At 44.0% G+C, this 23,097-nt stretch overlaps 1 protein-coding gene across 1 annotated transcript in view; it reads left to right on the top strand.

The window, feature by feature from the left end:
- Positions 1 to 23,097, top strand: part of CXCL14 (C-X-C motif chemokine ligand 14) — a 52,953-nt gene that overhangs the window by 16,069 nt on the left and 13,787 nt on the right. Inside the window, exon 3 of the mRNA XM_044280954.1 lies at positions 14,448 to 14,558. Coding sequence (XP_044136889.1) covers positions 14,448 to 14,558 — 111 coding nt within the window. The remainder of the gene's footprint in view (positions 1 to 14,447; positions 14,559 to 23,097) is intronic.

Below are 23,097 nucleotides of genomic sequence, written 5' to 3'. Positions count from 1 at the left end.
AACACGTTGCGTATCAGGTGGTGGTGCAGTTAGCTGTGGCGTGTTGACAAAAGTTTTCCACATCTCTGCCATGCTAACCCTGCCCTCAGAGGAGCTGGCCGTGACACAGCTGCCTTGGCGACCTCTTGCTCCTCCTCTGCCTTGGCCTTGGGCTTCCACTTGTTCCCCTGTGACATTTGGGAATGCTCTCAGTAGCGCGTCTACCAACGTGCGCTTGTACTCGCGCATCTTCCTATCACGCTCCAGTGCAGGAAGTAAGGTGGGCACATTGTCTTTGTAGCGTGGATCCAGCAGGGTGGCAACCCAGTAGTCCGCACAGGTTAAAATGTGGGCAACTCTGCTGTCGTTGCGCAGGCACTGCAGCATGTAGTCGCTCATGTGTGCCAGGCTGCCCAGGGGTAAGGACAAGCTGTCCTCTGTGGGAGGCGTATCGTCATCGTCCTGCCTTTCCCCCCAGCCACGCACCAGTGATGGACCCGAGCTGCGTTGGGTGCCACCCCGCTGTGACCATGCTTCATCCTCATCCTCCTCCACCTCCTCCTCATCCTCGTCCTCCTCGTCCTCCAGTAGTGGGCCCTGGCTGGCCACATTTGTACCTGGCCTCTGCTGTTGCAAAAAACCTCCCTCTGAGTCACTTCGAAGAGACTGGCCTGAAAGTGCTAAAAATGACCCCTCTTCCTCATCCTCCTCCTCCTCCTCCTGGGCCACCTCCTGTTCCATCATCGCCCTAAGTGTTTTCTCAAGGAGACATAGAAGTGGTATTGTAACGCTGATAACGGTGTCATCGCCACTGGCCATGTTGGTGGAGTACTCGAAACAGCGCAACAGGGCACACAGGTCTCGCATGGAGGCCCAGTCATTGGTGGTGAAGTGGTGCTGTTCTGTAGTGCGACTGACCCGTGCGTGCTGCAGCTGAAACTCCACTATGGCCTGCTGCTGCTCGCACAGTCTGTCCAGCATGTGCAAGGTGGAGTTCCACCTGGTGGGCACGTCGCATATGAGGCGGTGAGCGGGAAGGCCGAAGTTACGCTGTAGCGCAGACAGGCGAGCAGCGGCAGGATGTGAACGCCGGAAGCGCGAACAGACGGCCCGCACTTTATGCAGCAGCTCTGACATGTCGGGGTAGTTGTGAATGAACTTCTGCACCACCAAATTCAGCACATGCGCCAAGCAAGGGATGTGCGTCAAATTGGCTAGTCCCAGAGCTGCAACGAGATTTCGCCCATTATCACACACCACCAGGCCGGGCTTGAGGCTCACCGGCAGCAACCACTCGTCGGTCTGTTGTTCAATACCCCGCCACAACTCCTGTGCGGTGTGGGGCCTGTCCCCCAAACATATGAGTTTCAGAATGGCCTGCTGACGTTTACCCCGGGCTGTGCTGAAGTTGGTGGTGAAGGTGTGTGGCTGACTGGATGAGCAGGTGGAAGAAGAGGAGGAGGAAGCCGAGAAGGAGGAGGTGGCAACAGGAGGCAAAGAATGTTGCCCTGCGATCCTTGGCGGCGGCAGGACGTGCGCCAAACAGCTCTCCGCCTGGGGCCCAGCTGCCACTACATTTACCCAGTGTGCAGTTAGGGAGATATAGCGTCCCTGGCCGTGCTTACTGGTCCACGTATCTGTGGTTAGGTGGACCTTGCTACAGATGGCGTTGCGCAGTGCACACTTGATTTTATCGGATACTTGGTTGTGCAGGGAAGGCACGGCTCTCTTGGAGAAGTAGTGCCGGCTGGGAACAACATACTGTGGGACAGCAAGCGACATGAGCTGTTTGAAGCTGTCTGTGTCCACCAGCCTAAATGACAGCATTTCATAGGCCAGTAGTTTAGAAATGCTGGCATTCAGGGCCAGGGATCGAGGGTGGCTAGGTGGGAATTTACGCTTTCTATCAAATGTTTGTGAGATGGAGAGCTGAACGCTGGCGTGTGACATGGTTGAGACGCTTGGTGACGGAGGTGGTGGTGGTGGTGTTGGTGGTACATCCCCTGTTTGCTGGGCGGCAGGTGCCAACGTTCCTCCAGAGGCGGAGGAAGAGGCCGAGGCGGCAGCAGCAGAATAGGCCGAGGCGGCAGCAGCAGAAGAGGTAGCAGGGGGAGCCTGAGTGACTTCCTTGGTTTTAAGGTGTTTACTCCACTGCAGTTCATGCTTTGCATGCAGGTGCCTGGTCATGCAGGTTGTGCTCAGGTTCAGAACGTTAATGCCTCGCTTCAGGCTCTGATGGCACAGCGTGCAAACCACTCGGGTCTTGTCGTCAGCACATTGTTTGAAGAAGTGCCATGCCAGGGAACTCCTTGAAGCTGCCTTTGGGGTGCTCGGTCCCAGATGGCGGCGGTCAGTAGCAGGCGGAGTCTCTTGGCGGCGGGTGTTCTGCTTTTGCCCACTGCTCCCTCTTTTGCTACGCTGTTGGCTCGGTCTCACCACTGCCTCTTCCTCCGAACTGTGAAAGTCAGTGGCACGACCTTCATTCCATGTGGGGTCTAGGACCTCATCGTCCCCTGCATCGTCTTCCACCCAGTCTTGATCCCTGACCTCCTGTTCAGTCTGCACACTGCAGAAAGACGCAGCAGTTGGCACCTGTGTTTCGTCATCATCAGAGACATGCTGAGGTGGTATTCCCATGTCCTCATCATCAGGAAACATAAGTGGTTGTGCGTCAGTGCATTCTATGTCTTTCACCGCTGGGGAAGGGCTAGGTGGATGCCCTTGGGAAACCCTGCCAGCGGAGTCTTCAAACAGCATAAGAGACTGCTGCATAACTTGAGGCTGAGACAGTTTCCCTGGTATGCATGGGGGTGATGTGACAGACTGATGGGGTTGGTTTTCAGGCGCCATCTGTGCGCTTTCTGCAGAAGACTGGGTGGGAGATAATGTGAACGTGCTGGATCCACTGTCGGCCACCCAATTGACTAATGCCTGTACCTGCTCAGGCCTTACCATCCTTAGAACGGCATTGGGCCCCACCATATATCGCTGTAAATTCTGGCGGCTACTGGGACCTGAGGTAGTTGGTACACTAGGACGTGTGGATGTGGCAGAACGGCCACGTCCTCTCCCAGCACCAGAGGGTCCACTAACACCACCACGACCATGTCCACGTCCGCGTCCCTTACTAGATGTTTTTCTCATTGTTATGGTTCACCACAACAACAAATATATTATTTGGCCCAATGTATTGTATTCAAATTCAGCGGGATATAAATTTGAGGCCTAGTATTTAGGCGCTGGGTGACCGGTATGGATTTAGTGACAGAATTAGACTTGGAAATGCACAGAAGCGTGTGTGTGAAGTTATTCTGAATGACCCAATGTGCACCTTGAATATTATATACCCTTTTTGGGATAGATTTCAAATAGCTCTGATATAGCAGGAACCACTAAATTATGAAATTGCTAAATTGGGAATTGTACTTCAACCCAGAACAAAAAATGTGCTTTGACGGGCACTAAATAACTTTCCCAGCTACAACAGTACAGCGGTAACGAGAGATTTAGAGGGATTTAAATTTGAGGCCTAGTATTTAGGCGCTGGGTGACAGGTATGGGTTTAGTGACAGAATTAGACTTGGAAATACACAGTAGCGGGTGTGTGTGAAGTTATTCTGAATGACCCAATGTGCACCTTCAATATTATATACCCTTTTTGGGATAGATTTCAAATAGCTCTGATATAGCAGGAACCACTAAATTATGAAATTGCTAAATTGGGAATTGTACTTCAACCCAGAACAAAAAATGTGCTTTGACGGACACTAAATATCTTGCCCAGCAACAACAGTACAGCGGTGGGTAACGAGAGATTTAGAGGGATTTAAATTTGAGGCCTAGTATTTAGGCGCTGGGTCACCGGTATGGATTTAGTGACAGAATTAGACTTGGAAATGCACAGAAGCGTGTGTGTGAAGTTATTCTGAATGACCCTATGTGCACCTTCAATATTATATACCCTTTTAGGGATAGATTTCAAATAGCTCTGATATAGCAGAAACCACTAAATTATGAAATTGCTAAATTGGGAATTGTACTTCAACCCAGAACAAAAAATGTGCTTTGACGGACACTAAATATCTTGCCCAGCAACAACAGTACAGCGGTGGGTAACGAGAGATTTAGAGGGATTTAAATTTGAGGCCTAGTATTTAGGCGCTGGGTCACCGGTATGGATTTAGTGACAGAATTAGACTTGGAAATGCACAGAAGCGTGTGTGTGAAGTTATTCTGAATGACCCAATGTGCACCTTCAATATTATATACCCTTTTTGGGATAGATTTCAAATAGCTCTGATATAGCAGGAACCACTAAATTATGAAATTGCTAAATTGGGAATTGTACTTCAACCCAGAACAAAAAATGTGCTTTGACGGACACTAAATATCTTGCCCAGCAACAACAGTACAGCGGTGGGTAACGAGAGATTTAGAGGGATTTAAATTTGAGGCCTAGTATTTAGGCGCTGGGTCACCGGTATGGATTTAGTGACAGAATTAGACTTGGAAATGCACAGAAGCGTGTGTGTGAAGTTATTCTGAATGACCCTATGTGCACCTTCAATATTATATACCCTTTTAGGGATAGATTTCAAATAGCTCTGATATAGCAGAAACCACTAAATTATGAAATTGCTAAATTGGGAATTGTACTTCAACCCAGAACAAAAAATGTGCTTTGACGGACACTAAATATCTTGCCCAGCAACAACAGTACAGCGGTGGGTAACGAGAGATTTAGAGGGATTTAAATTTGAGGCCTAGTATTTAGGCGCTGGGTGACAGGTATGGGTTTAGTGACAGAATTAGACTTGGAAATACACAGTAGCGGGTGTGTGTGAAGTTATTCTGAATGACCCAATGTGCACCTTCAATATTATATACCCTTTTAGGGATAGATTTCAAATAGCTCTGATATAGCAGGAACCACTAAATTATGAAATTGCTAAATTGGGAATTGTACTTCAACCCAGAACAAAAAATGTGCTTTGACGGACACTAAATATCTTGCCCAGCAACAACAGTACAGTGGTGGGTAACGAGAGATTTAGAGGGATTTAAATTTGAGGCCTAGTATTTAGGCGCTGGGTCACCGGTATGGATTTAGTGACAGAATTAGACTTGGAAATGCACAGAAGCGTGTGTGTGAAGTTATTCTGAATGACCCTATGTGCACCTTCAATATTATATACCCTTTTAGGGATAGATTTCAAATAGCTCTGATATAGCAGAAACCACTAAATTATGAAATTGCTAAATTGGGAATTGTATTTCAACCCAGAACAAAAAATGTGCTTTGACGGACACTAAATATCTTGCCCAGCAACAACAGTACAGCGGTGGGTAACGAGAGATTTAGAGGGATTTAAATTTGAGGCCTAGTATTTAGGCGCTGGGTCACCGGTATGGATTTAGTGACAGAATTAGACTTGGAAATGCACAGAAGCGTGTGTGTGAAGTTATTCTGAATGACCCTATGTGCACCTTCAATATTATATACCCTTTTAGGGATAGATTTCAAATAGCTCTGATATAGCAGAAACCACTAAATTATGAAATTGCTAAATTGGGAATTGTACTTCAACCCAGAACAAAAAATGTGCTTTGACGGACACTAAATATCTTGCCCAGCAACAACAGTACAGCGGTGGGTAACGAGAGATTTAGAGGGATTTAAATTTGAGGCCTAGTATTTAGGCGCTGGGTCACCGGTATGGATTTAGTGACAGAATTAGACTTGGAAATGCACAGAAGCGTGTGTGTGAAGTTATTCTGAATGACCCAATGTGCACCTTCAATATTATATACCCTTTTAGGGATAGATTTCAAATAGCTCTGATATAGCAGAAACCACTAAATTATGAAATTGCTAAATTGGGAATTGTACTTCAACCCAGAACAAAAAATGTGCTTTGACGGACACTAAATATCTTGCCCAGCAACAACAGTACAGCGGTAACGAGAGATTTAGAGGGATTTAAATTTGAGGCCTAGTATTTAGGCGCTGGGTGACAGGTATGGGTTTAGTGACAGAATTAGACTTGGAAATACACAGTAGCGGGTGTGTGTGAAGTTATTCTGAATGACCCAATGTGCACCTTCAATATTATATACCCTTTTAGGGATAGATTCCAAATAGCTCTGATATAGCAGGAACCACTAAATTATGAAATTGCTAAATTGGGAATTGTACTTCAACCCAGAACAAAAAATGTGCTTTGACGGACACTAAATATCTTGCCCAGCAACAACAGTACAGCGGTAACGAGAGATTTAGAGGGATTTAAATTTGAGGCCTAGTATTTAGGCGCTGGGTGACAGGTATGGGTTTAGTGACAGAATTAGACTTGGAAATACACAGTAGCGGGTGTGTGTGAAGTTATTCTGAATGACCCAATGTGCACCTTCAATATTATATACCCTTTTTGGGATAGATTTCAAATAGCTCTGATATAGCAGGAACCACTAAATTATGAAATTGCTAAATTGGGAATTGTATTTCAACCCAGAACAAGAAATGTGCTTGAACGGACACTAAATAACTCGCCCAGCTACAGCACTAGGGACAGATTTAGCTGGATATAAATTTGAGGCCTAGTATTTAGGCGCTGGGTGACCGGTATGGATTTAGTGACAGAATTAGACTGGGATATGGCCAAAAAATAAACAGACTATTGCTGGTTAAATGCACTTGGTGTGACAGCTTCACCCTGATGTAGGCTTTAGCCAAAAAACAACCACACCATTGAGGGTTAAATGCACTTGGTGACAGGCGCAGCTTGCCCCTGATTTTGTATATGGCCAAAAAATGAACAGACTATTGCTGGTTAAATGCACTTGGTGTGACAGCTTCACCCTGATGTAGGCTTTAGCCAAAAAACAACCACACCATTGAGGGTTAAATGCACTTGGTGACAGGCGCAGCTTGCCCCTGATTTTGTATATGGCCAAAAAATGAACAGACTATTGCTGGTTAAATGCACTTGGTGTCACAGCTTCACCCTGATGTAGGCTTTAGCCAAAAAACAACCACACCATTGAGGGTTAAATGCACTTGGTGACAGGCGCAGCTTGCCCCTGATTTTGTATATGGCCAAAAAATGAACAGACTATTGCTGGTTAAATGCACTTGGTGTGACAGCTTCACCCTGATGTAGGCTTTAGCCAAAAAACAACCACACCATTGAGGGTTAAATGCACTTGGTCGCAGCTTGTGCTGGCGCACCACAAGACACAAAATGGCCGCCGATCACCCCAGAAAAATGAGACTGACAAACGGTCTGTGCAGCCTAAAAACAGTGAGCAATTGAGGATCAGCAGCTCAATGATCCACAGCTGCAGATCGATCAGTTAATCAAGTCCTTTGGAGGAGTTAATCTGCCTAATCTCGCCCTACTGTCGCAGCCGCAACCTCTCCCTACGCTAATCAGAGCAGAGTGACGGGCGGCGCTATGTGACTCCAGCTTAAATAGAGGCTGGGTCACATGGTGCTCTGGCCAATCACAGCCATGCCAATAGTAGGCATGGCTGTGATGGCCTCTTGGGGCAAGTAGTATGACGCTTGTTGATTGGCTGCTTTGCAGCCTTTCAAAAAGCGCCAAGAAAGCGTCACAAAAGCGCCAAGAAAGCGACGAACACCGAACCCGAACCCGGACTTTTACGAAAATGTCCGGGTTCGGGTCCGTGTCACGGACACCCCAAAATTCGGTACGAACCCGAACTATACAGTTCGAGTTCGCTCATCCCTAATCCCTAGTAATGATACGGCGGACATAGCTCAGTGATATATGCAAGACATCCTGCGGCCACATGTGTTTCCTGTCAAGAATGTCTCCACCAAATTTCAATACATTTAATTTATTGTCATTCAAGCATTTATGGTACCAGCTGTGATGCCAACTTCAGTGTGTGCAGGATCTAAAGGCCCATCTATGACTGCTGTGGGCAAATGTTCTACAGGATACCAGTTAGAACCTGTATGCCTTCATGTCCAAACGTATCTGATCTTTGTGTAGTTATGACGCACAACCTTATCAGTCCTCAATAATACTGGAGTCATACCTTATCTGTAGACTAATATCAAATCTTCTAAACTCGTTTCTCTCTGGATAGATATAAATCAGTTTAAGGTTTAGTAATATACCTAATCTATATAATTGGTTCATAATATCCTAATCTTCTGAATGCTCTGGTATTACTGACCATTTACTCCTACTAGGACTGTACTACCACATTTACTATATTACTTAGTGCTGAAAATATAATTCTATATTCGTGTAGCTCAACATTTTCTAAATTCTCTGGTACAAGTTTTAAAGCCAATATAAATGTTTAGCTATCTAAATAGGACATAATGATGTCCAATGAAAACATTCTTTCTCCAAGTGGTTGGCCATGGTACGGAATCAAATGTCAGAAAAAATACATCAAAGATACAGAAGCCAAATGATCCTGTTTCATTTTGGCTGTCTGCATGTTCAATGTGAGATCTAATGCTACAGCTTTTTTTTTGCCGCCACCCCTCCCCCCACAAAAGCAATAACATGAAACTCTTTTATTGGTGCCAGATGGAGAATGGTTTATAAAGAAAAAGTTAAATAATTGACCTCAGCAAAACACAATCAAGTGCCTCATGCATGTTTTAAAGTCTTGATTTATGGTTACTTACAGATTCAAAAAGGGCACAATAGTTGCATGGGTAAAGGGGGCATTTACCCAATGGTTTCCATTACTTGGGGTTGTATTCCATTTTTCCCTGTAAATATGCGATCCTATGATCATTTGTACTATATACTGCAATAGAATACTATTGCGGTCTATTGTATTTTTCCGGCTGCCTGTCAAGCCATGCCTCAGGCTTAGCTTAGCAGGTTGCATATTATGACAGGCCTGGGAGCTTATGCTTTCATAGCCACCAATTGGATATAAGTGATTTCTCCACAAGTGGCTCTAAGCCTCCTCACTCTGCCTAACTGCTCCGATGCCATGGCCTCTATTGACTGTGGTATCTGAGCGGTTAAATGACAAGGATCAATGTCATCAGCTGATGACCCCACTCCATACACCTCTTGAACCCTGCTGAAAAAACTATTACATCAGGGGCTGTGAAGGGGTTAATGAGCCTAGGAAATTAAAACAAGGAATAACTAAATTAAAAACAAAGGACGGAAGGTATGTAGAAGAGAATAAAGGGCTAGCGGACTGCCTTAATGAATACTTCTGTTCAGTTTTTACAAAAGAAAAAGAAGGAGAAGGACCTCCACTAGAAAGGATGACTAATAAATCGTTTGATGCATGTGTCTTTACAGAGGAAGGTGTTCTAAGTTTGCTGTCTAAAGTGAAGACAAATAAGTCACAGGGGCCTGATGAGATACACCCAAAATTATTAAAAGAGCTTAGTGGTGAGCTGGCAAAACCGTTAACAGATTTATTTAACCAATCATTAGTAACAGGAGTCGTCCCGGACGATTGGAAATTGGCAAATGACGTGCCCATTCACAAGAAAGGTAGTAGGGAGGAATCGAGCAACTATAGACCAGTGAGTCTGACATCAATAGTAGGCAAATTAATGGAAACCCTATTAAAGGATAGGATTGTGGAACATCTAAAATCCCATGGATTGCAAGATGAAAAACAACATGGGTTTACTTCAGGGAGATCATGTCAAACAAATCTTATAGATTTTTTTGACTGGGTGACTAAAATAATAGACGGTGGAGGTGCAGTAGACATCGCATATCTAGATTTTAGTAAGGCTTTTGACACTGTCCCACATAGAAGACTTATCAATAAACTGCAGTCATTGAGCATGGACTCCCATATTGTTGAGTGGATTAGGCAGTGGCTGAGTGACAGACAACAGAGGGTTGTAGTCAATGGAGAACATTCAAAACAAGGTCATGTTACCAGTGGGGTTCCACAGGGATCTGTACTGGGACCAATTTTGTTTAATATCTTCATAAGTGATATTGCAAAAGGCCTCGATGGTAAGGTTTGTCTTTTTGCTGATGACACAAAGATATGTAACAGGGTTGATGTTCCTGGAGGGAAACGCCAAATGGAAAAGGATTTAGGAAAACTAGAAGAATGGTCAGAACTCTGGCAACTGAAATTTAATGTGGATAAGTGCAAGATAATGCACCTGGGGCGTAAAAACCCAAGGGCAGAATATAGAATATTTGACACAGTCCTGACCTCAGTATCTGAGGAAAGGGATTTAGGAGTAATTATTTCAGAAGACTTAAAGGTGGGAAGACAATGTAATAAAGCAGCACGAAATGCCAGCAGAATGCTTGGATGTATAGGGAGAGGTATAAGCAGTAGAAAGAGTGAAGTGCTTATGCCGCTGTACAGAACACTGGTGAGACCTCACTTGGAGTATTGTGCGCAGTACTGGAGGCCATATCTCCAGAAGGATATTGATACTCTAGAGAGAGTTCAGAGAAGAGCTACTAAACTAGTACATGGATTGCAGGATAAAACTTACCAGGAAAGGTTAAAAGACCTTAATATGTATAGCTTGGAAGAAAGACGAGACAGAGGGGATATGATAGAAACTTTTAAATACATAAAGGGAATCAACTCGGTAATGGAGGAGAGCATATTTAAAAGAAGAAAAACTACCACAAGAGGACACAGTTTTAAATTAGAGGGGCAAAGGTTTAAAAGTAATATAAGGAAGTATTACTTTACTGAGAGAGTAGTGGATGCATGGACTAGCCTTCCTGCAGAAGTGGTAGCTGCAAATACAGTGAAGGAGTTTAAGCATGCATGGGATAGGCATAAGGCTATCCTTCATATAAGATAGGGCCAGGGACTATTCATAGGTTTCAGATATATTGGGCAGACTAGATGGGCCAAATTGTTCTTATCTGCCGACACATTCTATGTTTCTATGTTTCTATGACTCTCCAATATTATAATGAACAGTTGGGCTATGGTGATCAGAGCTCTGCTGATGAAACATTGGTGGCCTATCCTAATAATAGCTTATTAGTGTTTTAGTTTTAGAAAACTTCTTTAATGAGGTACATGTTGGACTTGCACTAACCAAATCTAAAAGGTACTACCAAGTAATATTTTAGATTACAACAAATTGATTATAAGATCCTTGAATGGGACAATTCCTGACACAGGCTATGTGGCACTGTTCCTGAGAAGAGACAACTTTTTTTCTAATCTCATACCACCCCTATATTATTATTATTATTATTATTAATTTGAAAGTACTATTAAATGTAAAAAAAAAGGATCATACATACATAATATAAAGCAGAATAAGTACAACAGGCATGAACTTAGCAGCCTGGTACAGAGAGGCTGAGAACCCTGCCCTTGAGAGCATTATTTTTTTTGTAAATAAATAGATAAGAGTTAAGCTGGCCATACACATTTGATGTATGTCAGCCGAATACACCAATTTCAGTGGGATCAATCAACCATCTGAAGTTATGGGGACCTCCTTCATGTGTGTCTCCTGCAGAGGATGTCAACTGCCTGATCTCTTTGTCCTCAGGGACATAAGCCACCATTGGTGTCTGGCAATTGTCTTCTTTCCTCTCCCAATAACAACACAAACATGCTTGGCCAAGCATGCATGTATATGGGGTAGAGATGTGCAAAGTTTAAAAAAATTTGATTCGGTCAATTCACCAAAGTTCACCAAGAAATTCAGTTTGTTTTGAATTAATTTGTCACAAATCGCGATAAATCAGTGAAACCCAGGCCACTCTGCCTAATCATATTATTCCCACTTGGTGGTCCAATCTCAATGAGATGGCTTGGAAGTTAACTCTATAAAAATTGTGCCCGCTGCCATGTGCAGGGGGTGCCATGGCTGCTGGGTGTAATTTAAAGAGCAGGCACCTGTCACTAATGTCCACAAACTGCGGTAATGAGATGGTACACAGCATTTAGGTGGGAAAACATTCCTCTTAGCAATAGAATTGAGGGATCCACAACAGGGATGAAGAAAATCCCATGTGGATCCCTACATAAGGACCTGGATCCCTCCCTATTATGAACCTAATGGTATTTTGCTTTTTAAATTATTAGGGTTAAAACTAGATGCTGAATATGGTGGATGGATCAAACCTGGACCTGGGTTATTGCAGCAACACTGTCCCTAATGCATGAGCACTTGCCACATGTCTCTGTATGCTCAGCTCACAGGACAATGGTAAAGACCGCAAAGGATGAGGGTTTTATAGGGCTGTGACATCATAGAGGATGGCTATCTGCGGATTGACTGACTGTGCAGCATTATGGGTGATCTCGCGTTCCCAGGTGTCTTACTTTCACTTTGTAACAAGTGCAAGTAAGTACCGCAAAGTGCAAGGAAATTCGGATTTCTTGAGAATCCTAAACTTTGGACCAAATTCCACTTCAAATACTCAGCACTAATATGGGGGATGGGGAGAACTAGCATTCTGCTGATAGTACTATCACGTGTACAACCAGCCTTAGACTTTCACCTATTCCAAGTTTTGCTGTAGAGGACCTTGAGTAATATTTTTCTATACTTCTACAGTATATACTATGAGGCACATTTATTAAGAGCAGCGTTTTAGGTGCCAGTTTTAATAAGCCGCTGCGTATCCATAAGTAAACCAGGCAAAGAAAATGATGAATGAGACGGGCCTACTGGCATGTCTCCTTCCCAGACCATGCCACACACCCTTTTTTTAGACCTGGCATGAGTGGGGTAGAAGTCCCAGATTCTGCTGCAACATGGAATGTGACAGAATCTGCGCCAGTTATACGCCACAAAAGTGGCATATATCTGTTTGTAAATGACCCCCTATATGCTTTCTTTTACTTGAATAGTTAAATTCTACGTGTCAGCTTCAACAGAATTCCATAATATAGCTTTGGACATTAAGCTCTGTATGATAATCTATTAAAAGAGGTCTCAGGGCAGGAAGAGAAGGCTATAGGGCTGTTAATGTTTATCCTGGTGACAGGATTTGACTGGCCACTACTGTAAAATACATTTTTCTATTAATATGGAAGACCAAATACATTTTAAACTAGTTAAATTTGTCACAAATTTACCCAAAAAATCAGATTCTAATGAATAAAACACTTTTGCGACAAATGTATCAAAATGGTCAGCACCATTTTTCAAAAGACAGAGAAAGAAGGCATTTTTCACCAAATAAGGATATGTTTTTGAGTTTATTAATTAATAAAAGTCTGACAGTGCAGTGTGCTATCAAACAGGCTGTTTATTACCACCTGCTACCATCCAGTTACCCATAGCCATATATGCTGCTGTCACTTTTTCAATACTGCTACTGTCTTTGAGTACCATACATGACTTTTCAGGGTAATTGTGGCACTTTTGATTCAGATCAAATTTATTCAGACCCAAAATTAAATCTGTTGAATCAGTGGCATACATAGACAAGTAAGGGCCCAATAGGAAGGCTCAAACAAGGCCCCCAACACAGGACAGAAGGGTTTCCGCCTATAACCCCTTTCAGTGACCCTTGGGCCATTTTTTCCACTGACTCTTTTGCTAAAAGTTGTTACTTAAGAGGGTAGAGTCCTGACCACGTTTTCACCTCCAGTAGAAGAGGAGATGATCCCAACTGGACCCTCTTTCCCTGGGGTTCATAGCAGTTGCATGGTCTTCCGCTATTGTAATTATGCTCCTGTGAATAATGTGTGCGAATTGGACCTGTAATTTCAAGAAATTCACTCATCTCTATTTATAAAATTATAAAAAGCAAGACAGAGAACATTATATAATCTAATGTTCTAATGTTTTTCCAAACTATGAAAGGGCAGAATAACTTTGATACAAGAAGGCTAAGCTGCAAAGCCTTTACAAGCATCTACTGGCGTTGACAGAAGATACCAATTGTTTCTCTATGTCCTCCATGTGTCAGAGCAGGCATGCTCAACCTGCGACCCTCCAGCTCTTGCAAAAGTACAACTCCCATAATTCCCTGACAGCATACAGCTATCCTCCTACAGAAGGGCATTGTGGGAGTTGTAGTTCTACAACAACTGGAGGCCCGCAGGTTGAGCATCCCTGTGTTAGAGGAAAGCAATATTGGAAGCATAAGAACCATCAAAATTTCAACAAAATACTGGAAGAGAGTTTACTGTGAGTAGGAATCTTCTCTGTTTTATAGTGGACTTCATAAAGATTGTATAGTGGTTCATAACAGTGACGGGATATTAGTGGACTTGCACCACAGAGAAGGATTTGTGGGCCACGGAGATGGCATTAAATACTGCTCTGGATCATCAACAAGCTAAATTATAAGTGCACACAGCATAATGCAATATGTTTCATGTAGTAAATGCATATGTGGGAAACATCTGTGGCAAAAAAGTGTATTTGCTTTTATACTGGTTTTGACTTGTATCTTGTGCAGTTTTTTTTATTAGTATTTTTTAACTGTCAGTGTTCTACTATAAAGCATAATATTACATATCTCCATTTCTTTTTTTAGTGTAACCATGCACGTATCTCGGCTTAGAGGACAACAATACTGCTTACACCCTAAACTACACAGTACAAAGAAGTTCCTTAAGTGGTACACAATATATAAGGAGAAGAACAGGTAGGCATGCAATTATTGCTGCTGCTGTCTAAGCTGTCAATCAACATGGTGTACTTCTGGACAATAATATGTTTTGATATCTGTACGTTAAGTCATGGAAAAATGATGCTCTACCCAAGATTGCTCTAATCTTTGCCCCAATTTAACATGATGTAATTCAAAAAATTGCTAAAAATGTTCCTCCAGCGTCGGTAGGTTGCAAGTGCAAACCCCCCCCCCCATTAAACTGCAAAAAAAACTGCATTGTTTGGATCCGGCCTAATTCTTGATACATTGGATGTAGCTGTGTGCCGCAGTTCTGGTGTTTGCTTCTGGTGCTGGAGCTACTCCTGAACAGCTGATAGAGAGGGAATGTGGGGCGTCAGACCCCACTGATCAGAAATGTATGGCCTGAAAATAGGCAATCAATATAAAAGGAGTGAACAGCTCCTTTAAAGAGGACCTTTCATTGGTTTGTAGTAAGTGAGATAACTATTTGTACCTGTGGGGTAACCCCCGCTGTGCTGCCACCCTGCCTGATTTTTTTTAAATAGTGCTCCTGAGCCCTGTTATGGTTCCCCCCCACATTTCATGCTCAGTATGCTAATACTGAGCATCGGAGCAATGGGGAGGAGACACAGTCTTTCTCTGTGGGCGTCTCCTTTTCCCCTGGCTGTAGCGCTGTCCAATCGTAGCGCACAGCATCACAGTCAGGGAGGTTTTTTAGCACACTGAGCGCAAAATTTGCGGGGGTCCATAACGGGGTGCAGGAGCGCTATTTTAAAAAAACAGGCAGGGTGGCAGCCTCAGCAGGGGGTACCCCGCAGGTACAGATATTTATTTTACTTACTACAAACCAATGAAGGTCCTCTTTAAGATATAACTTGACAGGAGAAAATAGTACTTTTTTTCTATTTTATTTTTCTGCTGTGATGTACCGGTAATTTTTTGGGTCATCTGTATAGGAGGGGGACAAAGTAACACTAGTTAAGATATACTTGCAGGTATTAGATAGATAGATAGATAGATAGATCATCAGATAAAGTGACCCTTGCACAGGCAGAAAAGTGAAAGAAGGTGGAAGAAATGTAACTCTGCTTAATGTGTCACACACATAACCATAGTATAGAAATATTCAAGTTCCAAGTTGTATTTATAAAATGCTAGTGGTTATCCCATGGAGGTTTCATATCTCTGGAGATTTTTCGGATGTGCTTTATGTGCTGGTTTAATGTGCAGCAAGAAAGAAGTAAAAGGCTGGGTGTGAATTGCAGAACACAGCCTTTACTCCCACCAGAGACAGAAGATGTCCTTGCTAGCTTCACAATAGAGGCCGAGAACTTGGTGCTTTACAATACAGTCACAGTCTCTTAGTTGAAACACTTACTGTAATTTTCTAGTTCTGATGGTGGCAGCTGCTTTTCATAGCGCAATACCCATCTAGGCATTCATATTGTTCTCACATTTTTGGCTGCCACAAGTCAGTTTTTGTCTACTTCCTGCACCTAACTCAGTCTATCAATCACCATGGTTGACTACATAGCTAAATCTCTATTAGACTTCTTGGGTCACTTTCTAGAATGCCTCTCTGAGCACCTTGCTTCAGCAGTTTTGTCTTGAGCTCACCATAATATACAGAAAGTATACTCCATCTTTCATCAGAACCCACTTTGCTTCAGGCACTACAACAATATTTTGAAACCTGCTGTCTGTATGGGACCAGTTCTGTTACCATAGGCCCAGCCACTCCAGGCAGTGTGGTGCCGAACAGAGCCACATTCATGCCACGTCACTTCAGGGCTTCCCAGTAATAAAGACTGTGCTTGACAGCCTCCATTATCATGGCATCACCTGTCGCCATGTTGCATGTGTCCCAGGAGTCTCTATTAGCAACCGCCAGCCAATGTACCATAGAGCAATAACGAAGCATAAAGCTATATATACAGTTAAGACAACATTTTTCGAATTTTTGTTCTGTCCAAATTCATCCTTCATCCAATATTAATGTGAATACCTTCAAATGAAAGCTAAAAGTCTGGAATTTATGTCCATGTCCATTATATAACTATAACTTGAATATGTTTTAGTAAACAGGTAATAAAAACAAAATTTGTGTCAGTGTCCAAATATCTATGGACATAACTGTGTGTGTGGGTGTATATATATTACAATTTTTTATAAGATTGTGTGTATTAGGCCTAACAGTCCTGCTTTACTTTATGTATCATACTGGTTCTAGGGAAGGCTGCCTCCAACCTTGTTAGCACCATATAGCACTTGCAGACCAATAAATGATTATCGTAGACATTTTTTGTATAGATCATACGTGAAAAATTTAGCCTCATATAATTAGAGATTAAGTCTGAAAAGTTTTGAAGTAAGAAGAAGTTATCCGCTCACTCAGGTTTGGTTAACTGTTCCCAGACATCCCAGACATCCCAGACAGCTCCCGTCCTTGTCAGGATCGTGATAATGAGAAGCAGTCGACGTCTATTAATAGCACCTTTGAGTGGAGTTCATACTTTGTGCTTGAGGGCAGCAAGTTCTGATTAGACTAGAAAATTCACTCTAATTATTTTATTTAGAAGCATGTGTCAATCCATCATGAAGAAGACCCAGCTGTGGGCATGAAAATTTCCCTGGAGAATCCAGATTAGCTACACATTCAGCCCCAAGAAGATGGGAACTTTATATATCTATAACATTTAAATTAGCAAATTTTATAAAACACCTGACAGCTTCTGCCTCTCGTTAAGGATTCTATATTTGGATGAATACTTTAACTAATTCAATACTAATTGACATCAAGTTAACATTTTCCGGAATAAAAAGGCATATTTCAGCAGGAAGTCTACTAATAAACCCAGCAAAATGCCTTGTAGGGCTACTTCAACTGAATGGAATGTCACCTTTCACTTAGCGATCCATTGCTTTATTTTGAAGAAAAAAACTACCTTTAATCCATATGCAAATGAGCATTTAGGTGCATTGAGCAAGCAAATCTGTGCACCTTTGCCACTCTTGTTTTCTCTTTCTCCACCACCTTCTTATTTGTGATTGCCTGGGCAGGCGAGATGACTATGCAGGAATCTGGGCCTGTCAGTCAGGAAAGTGAGGTAGGATCTGGCAGAGGAAGCAGGAGGAGCAAGGGTGCACCGAGCAGCTGGGCCCATCCTTGGTACATTTAAAGGGAGTCTTTCACCTAAAATGACCATTATACACCCCAAACATGATGATATCCATTACATTCCCCATTTTATAATCTTACCTTTCATATTGCTGTCCGTCGCCTATTCGCTCTTAAAAACACTTTTATTCCATATGATAATCAGGTTCTGAAGGTGCCCAGGGGCGGCGTTTATGCGGCCGGTGCCCAGGCTCCACGGCGCTGTTCAAATCAAACCCCTCCCCTTTCACCCCTCTGGCCCGCCCTCGGTTCTTCAGATACCATCCTCCAGTCAATGACCAATCCGGCGCCTGCGCACTCCATTACTCACTAGGGCAGAGGCAGCAGAGCGTTTAATGTGCATGCGCCGGCCCGTACATCCCGATATTTTGGCAGTTTACTTCCGCCGGATGTACGGGCCGGCGCATGCGCATTAAACGCTCTGCTGCCTCTGCCCTAGTGAGTAATGGAGTGCGCAGGCGCCGGATTGGTCATTGACTGGAGGATGGTATCTGAAGAACCGAGGGCGGGCCAGAGGGGTGAAAGGGGAGGGGTTTGATTTGAACAGCGCCGTGGAGCCTGGGCACCGGCCGCATAAACGCCGCCCCTGGGCACCTTCAGAACCTGATTATCATATGGAATAAAAGTGTTTTTAAGAGCGAATAGGCGACGGACAGCAATATGAAAGGTAAGATTATAAAATGGGGAATGTAATGGATATCATCATGTTTGGGGTGTATAATGGTCATTTTAGGTGAAAGACTCCCTTTAAGTAAAGATGTCATTAGATCAACTAGTAAAGCCATAAAGTAAAGGATTAAGTTATGACACTGCTATAAGATTTTGAATGCAGAAATGAAAATAAATTAAATAAAAAAACATTTTAAATTGACCAAACTCATTTACTTCTTTCCATCAAATTTAATTTCAGACTGTCTCACCGTGGATTGAGGCATTTATACCTTACAATAACCTTATTATAGATTTATTGATATAAATTAAGTAAATAGGTTTAATTATCCTATCTAAACAAAGTCACCATACATTTCATCCACTTAGTTTGGACATCAAAGAATGTTATCGCTTTTCAATGATCCTTATGATTCATGAGTTTTCAAGCAATCAAGAATATATTTGCCAAGTGTAAATGCACAAAGATAAATCAATGAAAAAACTGACATAGGTGGTATTAGTACATAGCTATATTTACAATACATATTCTCGCCTAGTGTATGACTTTTACAAAAAGCTGCTGCATGTAAACAGGCCTTACAGGAGAGGTCTCATAAAGGCAACCTCATTGTCCATGTCCTGAGTCCAGCTGATCAGACCCCTGGCAAAAGGCTGGCTGTGCTATAAAATGTTGCCATTGACTGTCCTAGTGTCAGGCTGGGGACCCAGTGCACAGCTGCACATGTGGACAAAATTTTTAGTACCCTTCCATTGAGGAAAGAAAAACCCACAATGGACACTGAAATAACTTGAAACTTACAAAAGTAATAATAAATAAAAATTTACTGAAAAACAACTAATGAAAATCAGACCTTAATTTTGAATTATGGTTCAACATTAAAATTTGTACAACAAACTAATGAAACTGACCTTGACAAAAATGATGGTACCCATAACGTAAAATAATGTTGCACAACCTTTTGAGGCAATAACTGCAATAAAGCAATTTCTGTAACTCTCAATGACACTTCTGCACCTGTTCACAGGTATTTTGACCCACTCCTCATAATCAAACTGCTTGTCACACTTCGGTGTGGGAGGGAAACACCACACCAAGCATAGGAGGGAAGGGGGGACAGGGAATCAGGCCTGAGAACTAGGGAAGGAAGATGGACACCTCCTAGTTAGAGTTGAGCGAACACCTGGATGTTCGGGTTCGAGAAGTTCGGCCGAACATCCCGGAAATGTTCGGGTTCGGGATCCGAACCCGATCCGAACTTCGTCCCGAACCCGAACCCCATTGAAGTCAATGGGGACCCGAACTTTTCGGCACTAAAAAGGCTGTAAAACAGCCCAGGAAAGAGCTAGAGGGCTGCAAAAGGCAGCAACATGTAGGTAAATCCCCTGCAAACAAATGTGGATAGGGAAATTAATAAAAATATAAATAAAATAAATTAAAATTAACCTATATCAATTGGAGAGAGGTTCCATAGCAGAGAATCTGGCTTCCCGTCACCCACCACTGGAACAGTCCATTCTCAGATATTTAGGCCCCGGCACCCAGGCAGAGGAGAGAGGTCCCGTAACAGAGAATCTGTCTTCATGTCAGCAGAGAATTAGTCTGCATGTCATAGCAGAGAATGAGGCTTCACGTCAGCCACCACTGCAACAGTCCATTGGCATATATTTAGGCCCAGCACCCAGGCAGAGGAGGGAGGTCCCGTAACAGAGAATCTGTCTTCATGTCAGCAGAGAATTAGTCTGCATGTCATAGCAGAGAATGAGGCTTCACGTCAGCCACCACTGCAACAGTCCATTGGCATATATTTAGGCCCAGCACACACACAGGCAGAGGAGAGAGGTCCCGTAACAGAGAATCTGGCTTCATGTCAGCAGAGAATCAGTCTGCATGTCATAGCAGAGAATGAGGCTTCACGTCAGCCACCACTGCAACAGTCCATTGGCATATATTTAGGCCCAGCACACACACAGGCAGAGGAGAGAGGTCCCGTAACAGAGGATCTGGCTTCATGTCAGCAGAGAATCAGTCTGCATGTCATAGCAGAGAATCAGGCTTCACGTCAGCCACCACTGCAACAGTCCATTGTCATAAATTTAGGCCCAGCACCCAGGCAGAGGAGAGAGGTCCCGTAACAGACAATCTGGCTTCATGTCAGCAGAGAATTAGTCTGCATGTCATAGCAGAGAATGAGGCTTCACGTCAGCCACCACTGCAACAGTCCATTGGCATATATTTAGGCCTAGCACACAGGCAGAGGAGAGAGGTCCCGTAACAGACAATCTGGCTTCATGTCAGCAGAGAATCAGTCTGCATGTCATAGCAGAGAATGAGGCTTCACGTCACCCACCACTGCAACAGTCCATTGGCATATATTTAGGCCTAGCACACAGGCAGAGCAGAGAGGTCCCGTAACAGACAATCTGGCTTCATGACAGCAGAGAATTAGTCTGCATGTCATAGCAGAGAATGAGGCTTCACGTCACCCACCACTGCAACAGTCCATTGGCATATATTTAGGCCTAGCACACAGGCAGAGCAGAGAGGTCCCGTAACAGACGATCTGGCTTCATGTCAGCAGAGAATCAGTCTGCATGTCATAGCAGAGAATGAGGCTTCACGTCAGCCACCACTGCAACAGTCCATTGGCATATATTTAGGCCTAGCACACAGGCAGAGGAGAGAGGTCCCGTAACAGACAATCTGGCTTCATGTCAGCAGAGAATCAGTCTGCATGTCATAGCAGAGAATGAGGCTTCACGTCAGCCACCACTGCAACAGTCCATTGGCATATATTTAGGCCCAGCACCCAGGCAGAGGAGGGAGGTCCCGTAACAGACAATCTGGCTTCATGTCAGCAGAGAATCAGTCTGCATGTCATAGCAGAGAATGAGGCTTCACGTCACCCACCACTGCAACAGTCCATTGGCATATATTTAGGCCCAGCACCCAGGCAGAGGAGGGAGGTCCCGTAACAGAGAATCTGTCTTCATGTCAGCAGAGAATTAGTCTGCATGTCATAGCAGAGAATGAGGCTTCACGTCAGCCACCACTGCAACAGTCCATTGGCATATATTTAGGCCCAGCACCCAGGCAGAGGAGGGAGGTCCCGTAACAGAGAATCTGTCTTCATGTCAGCAGAGAATTAGTCTGCATGTCATAGCAGAGAATGAGGCTTCACGTCAGCCACCACTGCAACAGTCCATTGGCATATATTTAGGCCCAGCACACACACAGGCAGAGGAGAGAGGTCCCGTAACAGACAATCTGGCTTCATGTCAGCAGAGAATTAGTCTGCATGTCATAGCAGAGAATGAGGCTTCACGTCAGCCACCACTGCAACAGTCCATTGGCATATATTTAGGCCCAGCACACACACAGGCAGAGGAGAGAGGTCCCGTAACAGAGAATCTGTCTTCATGTCAGCAGAGAATTAGTCTGCATGTCATAGCAGAGAATGAGGCTTCACGTCAGCCACCACTGCAACAGTCCATTGGCATATATTTAGGCCCAGCACACACACAGGCAGAGGAGAGAGGTCCCGTAACAGACAATCTGGCTTCATGTCAGCAGAGAATTAGTCTGCATGTCATAGCAGAGAATGAGGCTTCACGTCAGCCACCACTGCAACAGTCCATTGGCATATATTTAGGCCCAGCACACACACAGGCAGAGGAGAGAGGTCCCGTAACAGAGAATCTGTCTTCATGTCAGCAGAGAATTAGTCTGCATGTCATAGCAGAGAATCAGGCTTCACGTCACCCACCACTGCAACAGTCCATTGGCATATATTTAGGCCCAGCACCCAGGCAGAGGAGGGAGGTCCCGTAACAGAGAATCTGTCTTCATGTCAGCAGAGAATTAGTCTGCATGTCATAGCAGAGAATGAGGCTTCACGTCACCCACCACTGCAACAGTCCATTGGCATATATTTAGGCCTAGCACACAGGCAGAGGAGAGGTTCATTCAACTTTGGGTAGCCTCGCAATATAATGGTAAAATGAAAATAAAAATAGGATTGAATGAGGAAGTGCCCTGGAGTCCAATAATATATGGTTATGGGGAGGTAGTTAATGTCTAATCTGGACAAGGGACGGACAGGTCCTGTGGGATCCATGCCTGGTTCATTTTTATGAACGTCAGCTTGTCCACATTGGCTGTAGACAGGCGGCTGCGTTTGTCTGTAATGACGCCCCCTGCCGTGCTGAATACACGTTCAGACAAAACGCTGGCTGCCGGGCAGGCCAGCACCTCCAAGGCATAAAAGGCTAGCTCTGGCCACGTGGACAATTTAGAGACCCAGAAGTTGAATGGGGCCGAACCATCAGTCAGTACGTGGAGGGGTGTGCACACGTACTGTTCCACCATGTTAGTGAAATGTTGCCTCCTGCTAACACGTTGCGTATCAGGTGGTGGTGCAGTTAGCTGTGGCGTGTTGACAAAAGTTTTCCACATCTCTGCCATGCTAACCCTGCCCTCAGAGGAGCTGGCCGTGACACAGCTGCCTTGGCGACCTCTTGCTCCTCCTCTGCCTTGGCCTTGGGCTTCCACTTGTTCCCCTGTGACATTTGGGAATGCTCTCAGTAGCGCGTCTACCAACGTGCGCTTGTACTCGCGCATCTTCCTATCACGCTCCAGTGCAGGAAGTAAGGTGGGCACATTGTCTTTGTAGCGTGGATCCAGCAGGGTGGCAACCCAGTAGT

This window comes from Bufo gargarizans, chromosome 2 (assembly GCF_014858855.1).
Source record: "Bufo gargarizans isolate SCDJY-AF-19 chromosome 2, ASM1485885v1, whole genome shotgun sequence".
In the NCBI taxonomy this organism is placed as follows: Eukaryota; Metazoa; Chordata; class Amphibia; order Anura; family Bufonidae; genus Bufo; species Bufo gargarizans.
Note: the sequence above shows the minus strand (reverse complement) of the source record. Positions and strands in the feature narration are given on the sequence as shown.